The sequence below is a fragment of the Prorops nasuta genome, unplaced genomic scaffold, assembly GCF_024137725.1.
Source record: "Prorops nasuta isolate Cenicafe-Biocafe unplaced genomic scaffold, Cenicafe_Pnas_1.2 PNAS00007, whole genome shotgun sequence".
Classification (NCBI taxonomy): Eukaryota; Metazoa; Arthropoda; class Insecta; order Hymenoptera; family Bethylidae; genus Prorops; species Prorops nasuta.
The window spans coordinates 461,821-477,463 of NW_027116804.1; the positions used below are offsets into that span (position 1 = coordinate 461,821).

Below are 15,643 nucleotides of genomic sequence, written 5' to 3' on the forward strand. Positions count from 1 at the left end.
ATTCGGTTCTACTTTCTCTTTACCCTGGCCTACCATGAGGAGATACTCTTTTTTATCTTGATTTTTCATAACGTAAATGATAAATAATTATTCCTGAAATAAAAACGTGCACACACACACATATATATATATATATATATATATATATTATTGTCTTTTCAGATTATATACTCTATTTTTTATCTTATATAATTTATTTTTTTTTTCTTTTTTTCAGTACTCCGAAAATTGATTTACGTTAAATAATATTGGTGGCCCTGAAAAGGGCCGATTTTTGGATCCGACACGTGGCAGAGCACATTCCTTTTTTATACCATGCAATCCGATCCATCTAAAAAAATACCCATTCGAAACCAACAACAGTAAAGCTCATTCAATAATCCGTCCAGTAGCCATTCCGCTCGATCACTTGATTAAGTCGATTAGGTATCGAGTTAGTCAAGTTAGCTAAGAACTCTGGGTCAGACCTAAGGCCTTCCCAGATATTCTTCGCTTGATCGAGAATCGCTGCCCTCGTCCTCGCGCCTGGCTCTATCCATCGTCTGGACATCAATGCCCAGACGTTCTCAATTAAATTGAGATCCGGTGATCGAGCGGGCCAATCCACCACTTCCAACTCCGGGTGTCGCGCAAACCACGCTCGCGTTTCGCGTGAGGTATGGATCGCTGAATTGTCCTGCACAAATCGGATCACCGGTACTTCATCCGCGGGATATACATTACGCACGCTTGGGAGAAAAATTTCTTCCAAGATGCGAATGTATTCCCGGGAATTCATACGTGGAGAAATCTCCACAAGATCACCGATATGTTCACCGGAAATCCAGCCCCATACGCCACACGATACGCGTCCAGACCGATGAGTCTGGAAGACGTGGTTTGGCTGCAACCGGGTATCGTTCGGGCGCCACACGTGCAAGGCCTGAGCCTGAGAGGGCAACGATATGAAAACCTTTTCATCGGTCCATATCGTAGCCTTCCAATCTGCACGGCTCCGCGAAAGATTCGCGAGGGCATAGCCAACTCTCTGCTCACGGTGAGCAGGAGTTAATGGGATTTTACGCGCTGGACGACGGCAGTGAATACCTGCAGAGTGTAAACGCCGCAGGCCGGTGGTCACTGAAGCTGGATAATCTATCTCCTCCACTATGTCGCTGACACTAGCGAAGGGATCTTCTTCGATCCTGCTCAGCAGCTGCTGGTCATCGATCTCCGAAGTCCTTTTCTGCCCTCTGTTCTCCGCTCTCCGGTCACGCAGTGCGTGGTCTCCGCCTTCGCGGTACCGACGTATCCAGCGCCTGACGGTGGTCTCGTGTGCCCCGCAGAGTACAGCGATCTCACTCGCGCTTTTCCCGCACTCAAAATAGCCAATGGCTCTTCCTCTGGTAGCCTCACTATGCTGTGACATCGTCGACGTATCCAATAGATATGAATGTTATAACAAATTAACGTTATTATAGATAAAAGTGAATAATGCCTCGATTATTGAATTAGAAGTATCGATAATAACGTTAATTTGTTATAACATTCATATCTATTGGATACGTCGACGATGTCACAGCATAGTGAGGCTACCAGAGGAAGAGCCATTGGCTATTTTGAGTGCGGGAAAAGCGCGAGTGAGATCGCTGTACTCTGCGGGGCACACGAGACCACCGTCAGGCGCTGGATACGTCGGTACCGCGAAGGCGGAGACCACGCACTGCGTGACCGGAGAGCGGAGAACAGAGGGCAGAAAAGGACTTCGGAGATCGATGACCAGCAGCTGCTGAGCAGGATCGAAGAAGATCCCTTCGCTAGTGTCAGCGACATAGTGGAGGAGATAGATTATCCAGCTTCAGTGACCACCGGCCTGCGGCGTTTACACTCTGCAGGTATTCACTGCCGTCGTCCAGCGCGTAAAATCCCATTAACTCCTGCTCACCGTGAGCAGAGAGTTGGCTATGCCCTCGCGAATCTTTCGCGGAGCCGTGCAGATTGGAAGGCTACGATATGGACCGATGAAAAGGTTTTCATATCGTTGCCCTCTCAGGCTCAGGCCTTGCACGTGTGGCGCCCGAACGATACCCGGTTGCAGCCAAACCACGTCTTCCAGACTCATCGGTCTGGACGCGTATCGTGTGGCGTATGGGGCTGGATTTCCGGTGAACATATCGGTGATCTTGTGGAGATTTCTCCACGTATGAATTCCCGGGAATACATTCGCATCTTGGAAGAAATTTTTCTCCCAAGCGTGCGTAATGTATATCCCGCGGATGAAGTACCGGTGATCCGATTTGTGCAGGACAATTCAGCGATCCATACCTCACGCGAAACGCGAGCGTGGTTTGCGCGACACCCGGAGTTGGAAGTGGTGGATTGGCCCGCTCGATCACCGGATCTCAATTTAATTGAGAACGTCTGGGCATTGATGTCCAGACGATGGATAGAGCCAGGCGCGAGGACGAGGGCAGCGATTCTCGATCAAGCGAAGAATATCTGGGAAGGCCTTAGGTCTGACCCAGAGTTCTTAGCTAACTTGACTAACTCGATACCTAATCGACTTAATCAAGTGATCGAGCGGAATGGCTACTGGACGGATTATTGAATGAGCTTTACTGTTGTTGGTTTCGAATGGGTATTTTTTTAGATGGATCGGATTGCATGGTATAAAAAAGGAATGTGCTCTGCCACGTGTCGGATCCAAAAATCGGCCCTTTTCAGGGCCACCAATATTATTTAACGTAAATCAATTTTCGGAGTACTGAAAAAAAGAAAAAAAAAATAAATTATATAAGATAAAAAATAGAGTATATAATCTGAAAAGACAATAATATATATATATATATATATATATATATGTGTGTGTGTGCACGTTTTTATTTCAGGAATAATTATTTATCATTTACGTTATGAAAAATCAAGATAAAAAAGAGTATCTCCTCATGGTAGGCCAGGGTAAAGAGAAAGTAGAACCGAATTATCACACTTCAATCTATTTCTGACTTAAGACTGTCCTGCAGCAAACTATTAGGATAATACACTGGATTAAAAAGGAAGGAGGGCAGGCACATTACATATGGATGTCTTCGTGGCAGCTAACATCCAGCTAAATAATAGAATAGGTATGTATAACTTTATGAATATGGAAATAATTTATGCTTACTTTTAAGAATGAATTTTCATACTCTTTCTAATATTTTTCAGCCACTGGGTAAATATACTCGTGGATAACAGTAATATATGAATTTTCAAAAGTTAGCGAAGGAAGAGAAGACTAATATAATGCAGCGTAAGGATTTGTTTGCCCACTTTAAAGTGCTACGTAACTTACAGGATTAACAAGCTCTAAGTGATGAGAATAACAATTTACCACTGAATTTGCCTATACGCACTGGTAGCAGAAATTGAAAATAATGCAAGATATCTTAATCCGTAAGGAGTTACTATTAATCATTTGAATATTCTTCAATTTAAGTTTAAGTATTAAAGTTTTCTTCGAATATAGGCTATAATTGTAAAATCATTGCAAATTTGCTGCTTTTGGATACTGCGAAAGAACAAAAGGACCCAGCAACATTACCCACAACAGGAATGTATTCTGATTCTGCAACTATAAACTGTTCTGTCACCATTCAACAATATTCACTCATGGTTACGTAATGAGATGTAGTGTAAGTAAATGGATTTTAATATATTGGCTTTTTCTTCTTTACATATTTAGTATATTTGAAAATTAATAAGTAATTAATTATATTGCGTAGAAACATTAGCTGGATAATAGCAGAATGGCTTCTGGATAATGTATTGCATGACACTGGACAGATTTACGTAAATAGCTGTTTCTTGGACCTGTGGCAGTTGAGCTGTCAGGAGCTCTCAGAGGTTCTCTTCCAGCATCACCAATTGGAAATAGATACGAAAGCTTGTCACTATTGATATTAGGTTTCTGCAAAAAAATCTGAGTTAACGATTATCTATTTTAATAATGAATTGCATCTTCTTTATTCGTAGAATCTTATTGCTGTAAGCTTGGGATCCATAGTTGACTTGCAAGCTCCAATGGACTTTACGACTCAAGAATATAGCTCCTTATTATTAATATAAAAGTTAATGATGTGTTATTCTTGACAAAATATCAACAACATAAATTTAATTTAAAATATATATTTTCAGTTATTTTTATACACCATATGTTACACAATAATAGGTTAAAACTAAAATACATATTTTTTATACAAATTTATAACACTTAATATGATTTTATTAAAAGTTCATCACTTACAAGTTATTTTAATAAATTAATACAAATTACAGAGGTTAAGTTGCACATTTTGACACTTCACTCATTGGAATATGCCCTCTTCTTTTTATTGATCTGTCGTTTGATTACTATATTATTACCGCTTCTATCAGTATACCAAAATTCCTATCACTATACCAAAAACGTGCTCGAGCAGAATCAATGGGCACATGGGGTATCATATGTCTTTCTCTCTCACTCTTATGCTATTAGACAGAGAAAGAAGAAAATTCTTACTATACCATTTTATCCCGAGATGATATACTTTTGACAAAAGTAAGACGATCAACCGCTACACTCGAGTATATGCAATTTACCAGATTCTCCTTATTCTCCCCACCACGACTCCAATACGTCATCGTGACGTCATCTGACGTCACCGTGACGTTTTACGCTTTGGTGAGAACTAGAGACCTGAAGCTGTCCAGCTAGTTACAAATCTAGTAGGCCATTCTTCACGAGCAGATTCGATGAATGTCAGTGTACATCCTACCGATTTGAAGTTTTAGCCCATGTTACACCAAACAGAGTAACTAGAAAAATATCAATATCTTCTCCATGCATATTATGCCTCAAATTCCCTGTATAATATAATAATGAAGTGTGTACGTAAAAAGTCAGGAGCAGGAGATTAATACAGTACGTGCTTTTACTGGGAAAAACTTCAATGAATTAGAGATTATTGAATTTCTAAGTGAACTTCTGTAGTGATAAAAGTTAAATCAAAGTAAGACGACGAAGAATTTATTGCAGTTGGAAAGGAATATTTCGAGATGCATGAAAAAGATGAACGAAACAGTAATGTAAGTACATTATTCAACTGATATTATAATAATTTCATTCTACAGTTAATTTTTAGCTTTCCAGTGATAGTGATGTAGAGATATACGAACAATCCATTAAAAAAAAAAATATAATTTTGAAAGTGAATATCGGATACGAATAAAAAACGGAGAGGCTAATTATGTTAAAAATTTATTACGGCAGCATAATTTTGGGAAAGCATTAATGGCCGAGTATGCTAATAACCAAGAGTTATCAGATAAATCATCACTTTTACTTTGTGAAATTATTGTTGCTGATTTAATAACTAGCTGCAATAGGTACATTGTGCTCTATGATATGTATTTTTAATTTATTTATAACTTCATCCAGTAAATATGGTTTTATATTTTAGCCGTCTGACCAATTCAGATTTTTCTGATTTAACTGAGGAGATTAAAAGAATCTTCCCTCATGAAATAAATGAAATTTATTATATCCCTCCAATTTGGTTAAGAAATTCAGGTGAAAAGAAGAAAAGTTTACGTTCAAGAGGTAGATTAGTAGATATGTTTCATAATAAATTAAAGTTATATCGTAGAATGTGTGGATATAGCAGACATAATAAAAATAGTGAAGATGATAATAATTTTACTAATTTAGGTATACGTTTTATATCCTATATAATTTTCACAAAGCTAATAAAATATGATATTTTAGATGATGAAGTTAAGAGAAGTCTTTCTTGGCTTTCTCATAATACAGACATTAATGAAGCAAAGCCTCATTGGAGAAGAACTGCAAAAGTTAGATATAAGAAATTATTAGAAACTTCTGGAACAGTACAGGAGTACTTAAAAATATATCCTATTCTACTTGATCCAAAGAGTGGTCATAAGTTAATTGATATTGATTTTGAAGAGTTATTCTCTTCCTGTACCATTGATGTTTATTCAAATTGGAATATATTTTTTGATAATCTATTACGTATAGTAGAAAAACAAAAGAAAAGTGATACTGCGAAAGAACTTTTGAGATTGATGAATAATGAAAATATTAGCCAACGTATGTTCTTATTTTTATTATGTCACATTTATGATTAACAAATTGTTTTAATTATGCAATATAATTTACTTTGTATTTAATAATTATTTAAAGTTACAAATTGGTATTTTCAGATGCCAAGGAATTTATTCAAATACTGCTATTATCACATTTCCTTACACCACGAGGATGTGTAGCTCAAAAGACTAATATTTATTGGAAGCCTACAATAAGAGAGAGTCAATGTGGGATTGCAATCCATGCAAAAGTAGGTTACATTTTCGTTCATATTCCACTACCTATAATTATAGCAGATTTAAAATGAAAATAAAGTTTCCATGTATTATTCTTATATAATATTTATGGATGTTACTTTGTTTTCAGCTGTCTTCAGACATAAATGAAATTATTGAAAAGAAGAGGACAGAAATGTATAAATGGCAGTTAACTGTTCAACCATTTATGATTGGGATTGGACCACATATTGAAGAAGTAACTGATTTTTATGTTATTGTCGATGAAATACGTTATCGATTTGATTCACCCATTAAAGCATTGGATATTTGTATGAAAATATTTTTGACATGGCATACAGATTTTCCTCCTGAAGCAAAACAAGTTTGGATATTTATTCAACGAGGCTTGTATGCAATCGAAACATTATATGATGTAATGCAACCACATATTATGAAGCTACTGCAAAAACTGAATTATAGAAATTAAGTTGGTATAGAAAATTAAGACATTTGACGTTTTACTAATATTACTAAACATTTATTTCTAAATTAATAGAAAATTTGATTTCCAATTAAAATGTTGAATTGCCCATTTTGTGATAATCAATATAATAATATGACGTTGCATTTTGCTCATTTAAAGGTAAAACATAGTTTTCATTTTAATAACTTTGTTCGCTGTAAGCAACCTTCGTGTTGTCGCGTATTTAGTAATGTTTACACTTATAAGAAACACATGCGATCAAAACATGCTCCTTTGTTTAATATAAATAGTCAAAATAATTTAGACAATAATATAAATGGTATAAATGTTAATAATATAGACAATAACATAGAAGAATTTAATACAGATATATGTAATAATAATAATGATATCATCACAAATTCAGAGAATATATGTAATGACGACATTATTGATATTGAAAAATTGGTCAAAAACGCAGCTCTTTCTTTTATTGGCAAATTGTATTCACAGCCACTTTTGAATAGATCTGTTATTCAACAAATTATTGAGATTACGTCAGAATTATTCTCAAAATGTAGTGTGCAATTGTTACAGTCAATTAATGGAATAGAAAAATCTGTTGACCCTAAAGTAAAACAAATTTTTAATATTATTTCTAATCCATTTAAACGCTTAGAAACTGAATATTTACGTCAAAAGTATTTATTAGAATCAGGGTGCTTTGTTAAACCCCAACCTTTTTTTATAAAACCTATATTACATAAAAGAAAACATTGCGGGACTGAAAAAATAGATGTAAAATCTGCTACTGGTCAATTTATTTCAATGCGTGAAGTTTTGAAACAATTTTTGGAACTACCTAATATTTATGAACAAATTGTATCTTATATGGAGACTATGGAAGAAAGAAGGATGGGAACAATTGGTTCATTTTTACAAGCAGAATTGTGGTCAAAAATTAAGATAAAATTTAATGGAAAAATTGTACTGCCATTAGCAATTTATTATGATGATTTAGAAATAAATAATCCAATAGGATCCCATGCTTCAGTTCAAAAAATAGGTGTAATTTACTATAAAATTCTTTCTCTGCCGCCAGAATATTTTTCTTTACTGGAAAATGTTTTGTTAGCATCTATACATAGAGTTATAGATAGAAAAGATGTTCTGATAAATGTATTTAAACCGGTAGTAAATGAGTTAAAATTTTTGGAAGAAAAAGGAATTGCTATAGAAACTAAAAGTGGGACTAAGCAAATATTTTTTGCTACGGCGTTAATATGCGGAGATAATCTGGGACTTCACTCTATATTAGGTTTCCATGAAAGTTTTAACTCTAATTTTTATTGTAGATTTTGTCGCGAGCATAAAGACATAATGCATATACAGGTTAAAGAAAATAAGACAAAACTTCGTAATCTCCAAAATTATACACATGATGTGGAACATTTAACAGCTGGTGTAAAAGAAGATTGTTTGTTTAATAGTTTATCCTGTTTTCATGTTACGGATAATCTATATTGTGACATTATGCATGATTGCCTAGAGGGAATTTGTCGATATGAAATACCTTTAATTTTAAACTATCTTATTAATATTAATAAATTATTTTCATTGGAAAAGTTTAATGAAAAGTTAAAATTCTTTTGTTTTGGATTAACTATAACAAATAAGTTTATTCCTCAATTTACGAAAACTCATCTTTCAAATAGTTATTATATTTGTTCTTCTTCAGAAATGCATAATTTGCTTTATTTGTTAAGTTTCATTATCGGTGATACAGTCCCTGATGATAATCAAGCTTGGAAAATATTTATGCAGCTACGATGTATAATGTGTATTTTATTGAATGATTGTATCGATGAAGCAGGTATTGAAGAGCTAGAGAGATTAATTAGTATTCATTTGGAAACATTTAAAAATTTTTTCTCCGTCAATTTAAAGCCTAAGTTCCATTTTCTCTTACATTACCCAAGTATCATTCGTAAAATAGGACCTCTTTGGCCATTATCCTGTATTAGATATGAAGCTAAGCATAAAATTATGAAAGAACATTCTTCTGTAATCAGATCCCGTGTAAATATTTGTTACAGTTTGGCATTAAAAAATTAAATAATGCTAACAGAGAAGTTTCTATGTCAAACAGGATTTGAAAAACGATTATTAATTGGACCATTAAATACAATTAATTTAAACAGTCTTCGTTACTTTGATGCTTTCAAACATAGTTTACCAGATTCTATTTTAATTGATGAATTTAATAATACTCCATGGATAAAATTAGATGGTATTAAATATGAAGATGAAATGGTGCTTAGTGTTAGTGAAATAGAAAAGGATAAATTTGGACAAATTAAATATATTCTCTTAAATAATTGTGATGATATCATGTTCATATATTTAATAATGAAAACTATAGAATTTAAGGAACACTTTCATGCGTTTGAAGTTGAATTAACAACAGAATGGAATTATATAATGTATAAGAATTTAGTTTTTAAGAAGCCTAAAGATGTGTATTTAGTTTCAAATAAAAATTATATTATTTGTTAAATAATAACAATTATTAAAGAAGATTATAATAAATTAAATTTAAATAAAATGAATTTTTCTTTATTTGCAAACTATTGTCTTTACCTGATTTAAGGAGTGCTCAATTAATCTCGTCCTATATTATCATCGTAATACGTATACAATATTAATTATAAGTAAATTCAATTCTAAGCTTATACTTTATTAAGGAGCAAATAGCCGAGTGGGTTAAATGTAGGACTAGTAACCACAGGATCCTAGGTTCGAATCCCGTCAAAGGTTGTGGTTTTTTCACAAGGAAAAAGTATATAGTTCAGTTAGAAGGTAAGTTGTGATTATATATATACACTTATAAATCAAATAAAAATATATATATACATGCTACTGTGATATTATAGGACCTTTCATACCAATGACAATATATGTTAATCTACACGTGTATGTGAAAATCTATACAAATTTAAAATAATATGAAGTACAAAATATAGAAAGAGAGAGAGAATTTCATACAGAGTTACTAATATTACGTATGTTTTTTGCTGTGTGTGTGTGAAAAAAAATTTATATAATGATAAATTTATTTGGTTCAAAGTTATATTTCATTACTGCAATTAAACATTTTTATCTATTCTTTCAAAGTAATTATTTTTATATATCCTACATTTCATTTATATCATAAGAAGCTCATTTTTAATTAAATTAATAATCTTCCTAGTATTTGAATTAATTATTTATGAAGTAATAGGAAATTACTTTAACCATGTTACAACACTTTTAAAACATACCTGTTAATACGGAATCTATTATATTAATTTATTCGCGTAGTTGAGACAACGAAACCTCTCAACTATATCTGGTGGTTGAAGCAAAACCCTTATTTCATTCGCCGTATTTAACCTCACGGCATAGTTGAGCCAACTACGTTTCATTTGATAACACTATATTTTTTTCTCAGTGCACTAATTCTATGCTGAACTTAGGTTTGTTTTTACAAATTACTTATAGAATTTCTTTATGCGGAGTTGTAAATATCCATAACGATGGATTATTCATTGGCATCAGCATTGGGTGAATCAGCAACGTTTAACTTTAATATTAATTAACATGCACTTTACGGCGAATCAATAAATATTTTACACTTCTTGTAATAAAAATTCTTTAAAAAACAACGTTTTACAGGAGTATCACCCCTTAATAATAATTTACAGGAAAAAGAACTCAGTTGACATTTACATAAATTTATAATCTCCACAACGATCATTTTCACATAAATAAAGACATTTAATTTCAATAAAATTCATATAAACAAGAAAAACAACTATTTATTATACAAGAGTAATAAATTTTCATACTTTTTAAAATTCTTAAAAATTATAAAAAGGATAAACTTTTTACAACATTATTATAAGGGATCATTTATCCTCGGGATAAAATAAAAGAATAAAATTATTTATTTAATAATGACCAACACGATATTTAAAAATTTATTTAATTTTCAATTTACTAGGTAATTATATATGCATATAAATACATTATCAGAACAATTTTCACTTCAATATTCTTTACAAAGTTCAATAATAACAAACAATTCTAGATAAACTGTCAAAATACACGAGGAAGATAGAAGTATTACGAAGTATTGTTCGTAAGACTATTACTACACTATAGAAAACTAATATACTAACAGAAATTATAGTGTCGTACTACACATCTTATAGCGTAGTATCCGAAATACTGCACATCCTATAGCGTAGTATCTCAAATGCTACATATCTTATAGCGTAGTATCCCAAAGGCTACACATCTTAGGGTGAGTTTCACCAACTAAATCCGGGGTTAATGTAGTATAGTTTGCGTTACATGAACTGTACTACTTTAACCACCGTTCGTTAAAGCAGTATAGTTCATGTAACGCGAACTATATCACTTTAACCCCGGAGTGAGTTGGTGAAACTCACCCTTATAGCGTAGTGTCCTTTCGGACACTACGCTATAGGGGCCGTGTTCCGTTATTGACTGTGAGTACTAGTAATCTATAGTTTGCGTCACATAAACTATAGATTTTCAGTACTCACAGTCAATAACGGAACACGGCCAGGATATGGACACTCACTACACTTGGCAACGCTGCGTGCGACTGGTGCAGACTGCAGTGTGGTTGGAGGACGGCAGCAGACGGCAGTGGACGGTATGGTGAAAGCAGGTGAAAGTGCCAAACGAGTTAAAGTTAAATAATTTTAAATGATACGATAAATATTTTGAATTTAAAGCAATATAAATACAAGAACGTAACTTTAATGCGAGAAGCATGTGTTTTACAAATCAGTGTAACCGTCAAAAATTTATTTGGAAAAGAATTTGACATATGTGTCAAATTTCACTTTTTAAATAGTGAAATAGAAAAATAGGCGTTTATTCTGTAAACGCTAAATAAAATAGATTTATAATGCATTCAATTTCTCCATATACATGGCTTCCATTATGTATTGAATAACTATAAATACTTGTAAATAACTATAATAAATAAGTTAATCAATTTTAATAACTTTCTTAGAGGTTAGTTTTGCTTTACACAAATATTTAATATTATATTTTTAAGATGTTTGTATCCTTTAATCTTATATGTATGTAGTATACGTATTTTAATTCCTACAGAACTTTAGAAACAAAGGGATTATGTCAGTACCTTCTTGTTCAAAAAGTGATAAGATAAACTTGAAATCTAATTTGGATGAGCTTGTTTATGAAAAATGGGAGCGTTTTCACAATTGGGTAGCCTGTATTTGTGTAGTAACATTTGATCTGGAATTAGGCCAAGCTATAGAAGTAAGATTTATATTTTCTTGTCAATAATAATTTAAATGTTCATAATTGTTTATTCTTATGAAATAGGCATGTTATCCAAATCATGTTAAACTAACAGAAACAGAAAGGTCCAATATTTGCTACTTGGCCTTCCCAGATTCAAATTCAGGATGTATGGGTGATACTCAATATCACGTTAGAATCAAGCAATATGGACATGCAATACAGGAAACAGAAGCTTTAAAAGAATATGATAAAAAGTCATCGGCATTTTTAAAATGTGATAAAGATTATTATTGGGGATATGTATACTTTAGACAAGTTAAAGATAAAAGTTTGCCCCGAGGATATTTTCAAAAAGTAATGACACTCTCATTGAATCTTTAATGTTAATTAATCTTCTCCTTTCAGCTAATACACTATTTACTGCTTTCAGAGTCTTGTTATCGTAACCAAATTACCTTTTATCAATCTGTTTAGTGAATTATGCTCTTTAATAGCACCAGAGTTTTTTGATGCAGGTACTGCTTTAATGGAAGCTGTTATTGAAGAAGTTGATAGATGGCCTCCACCATTTCCTGGTCAAATCATACATTTACCCTTAATGGGGGTTCTTTTCCAAGTTGGTGCATTCCTTAGAACTTCCAAATCTAAGCTGAGATTTATGAAAGTATAATATTTATATTCTTATTAATAGACATACATCCCGAATCAAAACTACAAGCCAGTACTGCCACCATGTGCTATGGAGCATGCACCTAATGCTCAAGCAACTAAAAGATTAATTTTGACATCTGCATATGAAGGAAATATTTTTAGAAGTTTAGCTAGTGTTTTAAATTATATACATTTATTATGGGAGCTGGTATTACTTTGTGAACCAATTGTTGTCATAGCTGGCTCGCCAACAGTATGTTCTGAGATGGTGCAAGCACTCGTTGCGTAAGTGAAATATACATGTATAACGTAGCACAGTAATATATCATCATTCAATAAATTACATGCAATTAATTACAATTAATCTAATAGGATGATAGCGCCTTTAAAATATTGTACTGATCATCGTCCTTATTTCACTATTCACGATTCGGAATTTAAAGAATATACAGCTGAAGCCCCAGCACCACCTTCTGTAATATTAGGTGTTACAAATCCATTTTTTGCAAAAACATTACAACATTGGCCTCATATAATTAGAATAAGTGATGAAAATAATGGAGGTATGTGTGTATGCTGATATAGAAAATTTTACATTTATAAATTTATCACAATGTTACTGATAAAAGTTGTAAACATACTAAAATGTAAATATTTATTATAGAAAGCGAAAAGTATAAGATTAAGAAATCTGAGAATCTCAAAGTATTAGACTCAAAACCAGGTGTTTATACTCAATACAAGCCATTTTTGCATAAAGATAAGACTATTATAAAGAAGCTTTTAAGGGGAATACAAACAAGAAGACCATCAGAAGTTCAAACCGCTCTTTTAAAGCGACATTTAATGGAGTTAACAGAAAGCTTTATGATACCTTTAGAAAGATATATAGCAGGTCTAATGCCTCTGAAAAAAAATATATCGCCTTTTAAGGTAACTAAAATTTATAGTAATACAGCTTCTTTCACAATACAAAAATGATGTTTTTAGGCAGCGCCAATACCTCAGTTATTTAATCCGGATGATTTCTTAGCTACATTAAGTAGTGCAGGACCACAATTAACTTCAGGAATAAAGGGGGACTGGATAGGATTGTATAAACGTTTTTTCCGATCTCCCAATTTTGCTGGATGGTTTCATACACGATATACTGAATTAAAACAAAAGTTGCAAGTTATACAACTTGAAGCTTTGTCACAAGCAGTATGTATAGAAAGCTCTTTATAAGATTGGTGTTATACTACTCTATTGTCTATCCAAATTAAAAATAAAGTATTTTCAGTATTACTATTATTTCACCATTTTACACTGTCAGGGTTATTTTTTAAACATAGTCTTTTCATTTAGGATCTAAAAACGTGGGTTCAAGGAAAGGAAGAAGTAGAAATAGTTGATATGGTTCTTAGAATACGTCAAAAATTAGAAACAAGCCACATTGAGGATGTAGCTCTTGGTCATTCTTTAAGAGAAAAACTTCAAGAAAGAATTAATGACATTACTTTTATGTTACCAGATGACTTAAAAAATATACTAAATCGTGAATCTTGACAAAGAGATAACATTATTAATTTCAGAATATGTAAATGATAATTTTTTAACAAACTTTATAAGCAAATATTTAAAAAAAAAATATCAAATTACGCGGATATATAAACTTATATGTAATTAGACCAAATAAGCTGAATGCAAATATAAAATACATTAACAATTTACTACATAAAATACTCCTTCAGTATGAGTACTAGAATTTAATTTCTCGGTAGAAACGTGTGACATTTACAGATTAATTTTATTTGATCAAGACTTGATAATTATTATTCTATTTTATATTACAAATTAAGTACTCTCTTTTAGAGATTATAAAAATATTTTATAAGTTTCATTATTATTAATTCTTTAGTAGTGGAGAAAAACTAATTAAAACATAGAAAACTAGAATTTTGTACAATTTTTAATATACCATATAGTATCTATAAGAAACAGAAGACTTTAACTATTGTACATATACATTCTTTATATAAAAATTGTACATAATTAATAAGGCAATAAAGCTTTATTTTATTAAAAAAATATGAAGAAACATATATATATTTTAAGTCAGTTTTAGAATTTATTCAAGAAAGACAACATAATACTTCAATCCCTGATGGGTGTAAGTGGCTTATTTTACTCTCGTTAATATGTATATTCTTAATTCATTATTATGATTTTATAGTATCATGGCTATATGATTGCATAATACGTTTAGTTGCTATATATTTTTATACTTTCAATGAAGTTAATTACAAACATACAATATACAGTATATGCATGTAGATAATGAAGCTCTATAAAGATAATTTCTGTAAGAATATATATTAAACCATAAGGTAAATCCATTATACGATTATAAAATCTCTCTAAAGTACATATTTTTGTTACTAATGGATAACTTTGATAATAGATGCATCCAGCCGACACTTAGCGATTCAACCGCTAAGCTAAATATGCCTATGACTGGTCGATTAGTTAATTTCTCAATCATAAACATTTTTTATTTAGCGCGCGCGTCTGGGAACGCTGAGTGCCGGTTAGATGCATCTTTAATGTATTTGCCATGAAAATTAGAATATTTTTATCTCGTACTCCAAACAACACAAAATCAATGAAAATTCGCTTGACTCAATCACGATTCTACTCGAATTTAGCCGAAAATAATGACATTTCCAAGTGTTCTTTATTCGACAGAAAGTTCATAAGAATTAATTGTTGCTTTCTAATGTTTTGTAAGGAAAGAAAAAATAGATGAAAGTAACGAAGTATTAATTACAGGACCAAACAATATTTTTAAATCATAACATGAAAACCAAAAAATAAATA

At 32.1% G+C, this 15,643-nt stretch overlaps 3 protein-coding genes across 5 annotated transcripts; all 3 read left to right on the plus strand.

The window, feature by feature from the left end:
* The first annotated feature begins 4,944 nt into the window (after positions 1 to 4,944).
* Positions 4,945 to 6,811, plus strand: LOC136774798 (uncharacterized). Of its 3 annotated transcripts, XM_066729280.1 has the most exons (7): positions 4,945 to 5,085; positions 5,142 to 5,385; positions 5,460 to 5,707; positions 5,765 to 6,109; positions 6,223 to 6,356; positions 6,473 to 6,580; positions 6,684 to 6,761. In XM_066729280.1, the coding sequence occupies exons 2-7, from the start codon at positions 5,291 to 5,293 to the stop codon at positions 6,759 to 6,761; spliced, it is 1,008 nt and encodes a 335-aa protein (XP_066585377.1). In that variant the 5' UTR covers positions 4,945 to 5,085; positions 5,142 to 5,290. The 3 variants fall into 3 exon arrangements, with proteins under 3 accessions (XP_066585377.1, XP_066585375.1, XP_066585376.1); XM_066729278.1 differs by having other exon boundaries at positions 6,473 to 6,811; XM_066729279.1 differs by having other exon boundaries at positions 5,460 to 5,599; positions 6,473 to 6,811.
* Positions 6,812 to 6,901: 90 nt separating this feature from the next.
* Positions 6,902 to 8,902, plus strand: LOC136775200 (uncharacterized). Its single transcript, XM_066729774.1, has one exon. The coding sequence runs from the start codon at positions 6,902 to 6,904 to the stop codon at positions 8,900 to 8,902; it is 2,001 nt and encodes a 666-aa protein (XP_066585871.1).
* A 2,570-nt stretch (positions 8,903 to 11,472) lies between these two features.
* On the plus strand, positions 11,473 to 15,529 carry LOC136775130 (protein DENND6A-like). Its single transcript, XM_066729635.1, has 9 exons — positions 11,473 to 11,878; positions 11,978 to 12,148; positions 12,215 to 12,487; positions 12,564 to 12,749; positions 12,825 to 13,069; positions 13,157 to 13,347; positions 13,449 to 13,717; positions 13,775 to 13,987; positions 14,132 to 15,529. The coding sequence occupies exons 2-9, from the start codon at positions 11,999 to 12,001 to the stop codon at positions 14,330 to 14,332; spliced, it is 1,728 nt and encodes a 575-aa protein (XP_066585732.1). The 5' UTR covers positions 11,473 to 11,878; positions 11,978 to 11,998; the 3' UTR covers positions 14,333 to 15,529.
* Positions 15,530 to 15,643: the final 114 nt, after the last annotated feature.

What these genes read in the sequence shown, in the direction of transcription:
- LOC136774798 (XM_066729278.1), top strand. Translation starts at nt 5,291, where the DNA reads ATGGCCGAGTATGCTAATAACCAAGAGTTATCAGATAAATCATCACTT. An exon ending in TTAATAACTAGCTGCAATAG is followed by an intron (nt 5,386 to 5,459) that starts GTACATTGTGCT and finishes TTTATATTTTAG; the next exon opens with CCGTCTGACCAATTCAGATT. An exon ending in TAATGAAAATATTAGCCAAC is followed by an intron (nt 6,110 to 6,222) that starts GTATGTTCTTAT and finishes TGGTATTTTCAG; the next exon opens with ATGCCAAGGAATTTATTCAA.
- LOC136775130 (XM_066729635.1), top strand. Translation starts at nt 11,999, where the DNA reads ATGTCAGTACCTTCTTGTTCAAAAAGTGATAAGATAAACTTGAAATCT. An exon ending in CCCGAGGATATTTTCAAAAA is followed by an intron (nt 12,488 to 12,563) that starts GTAATGACACTC and finishes TACTGCTTTCAG; the next exon opens with AGTCTTGTTATCGTAACCAA. An exon ending in AAAATATATCGCCTTTTAAG is followed by an intron (nt 13,718 to 13,774) that starts GTAACTAAAATT and finishes TGATGTTTTTAG; the next exon opens with GCAGCGCCAATACCTCAGTT.
- LOC136775200 (XM_066729774.1), top strand. Translation starts at nt 6,902, where the DNA reads ATGTTGAATTGCCCATTTTGTGATAATCAATATAATAATATGACGTTG.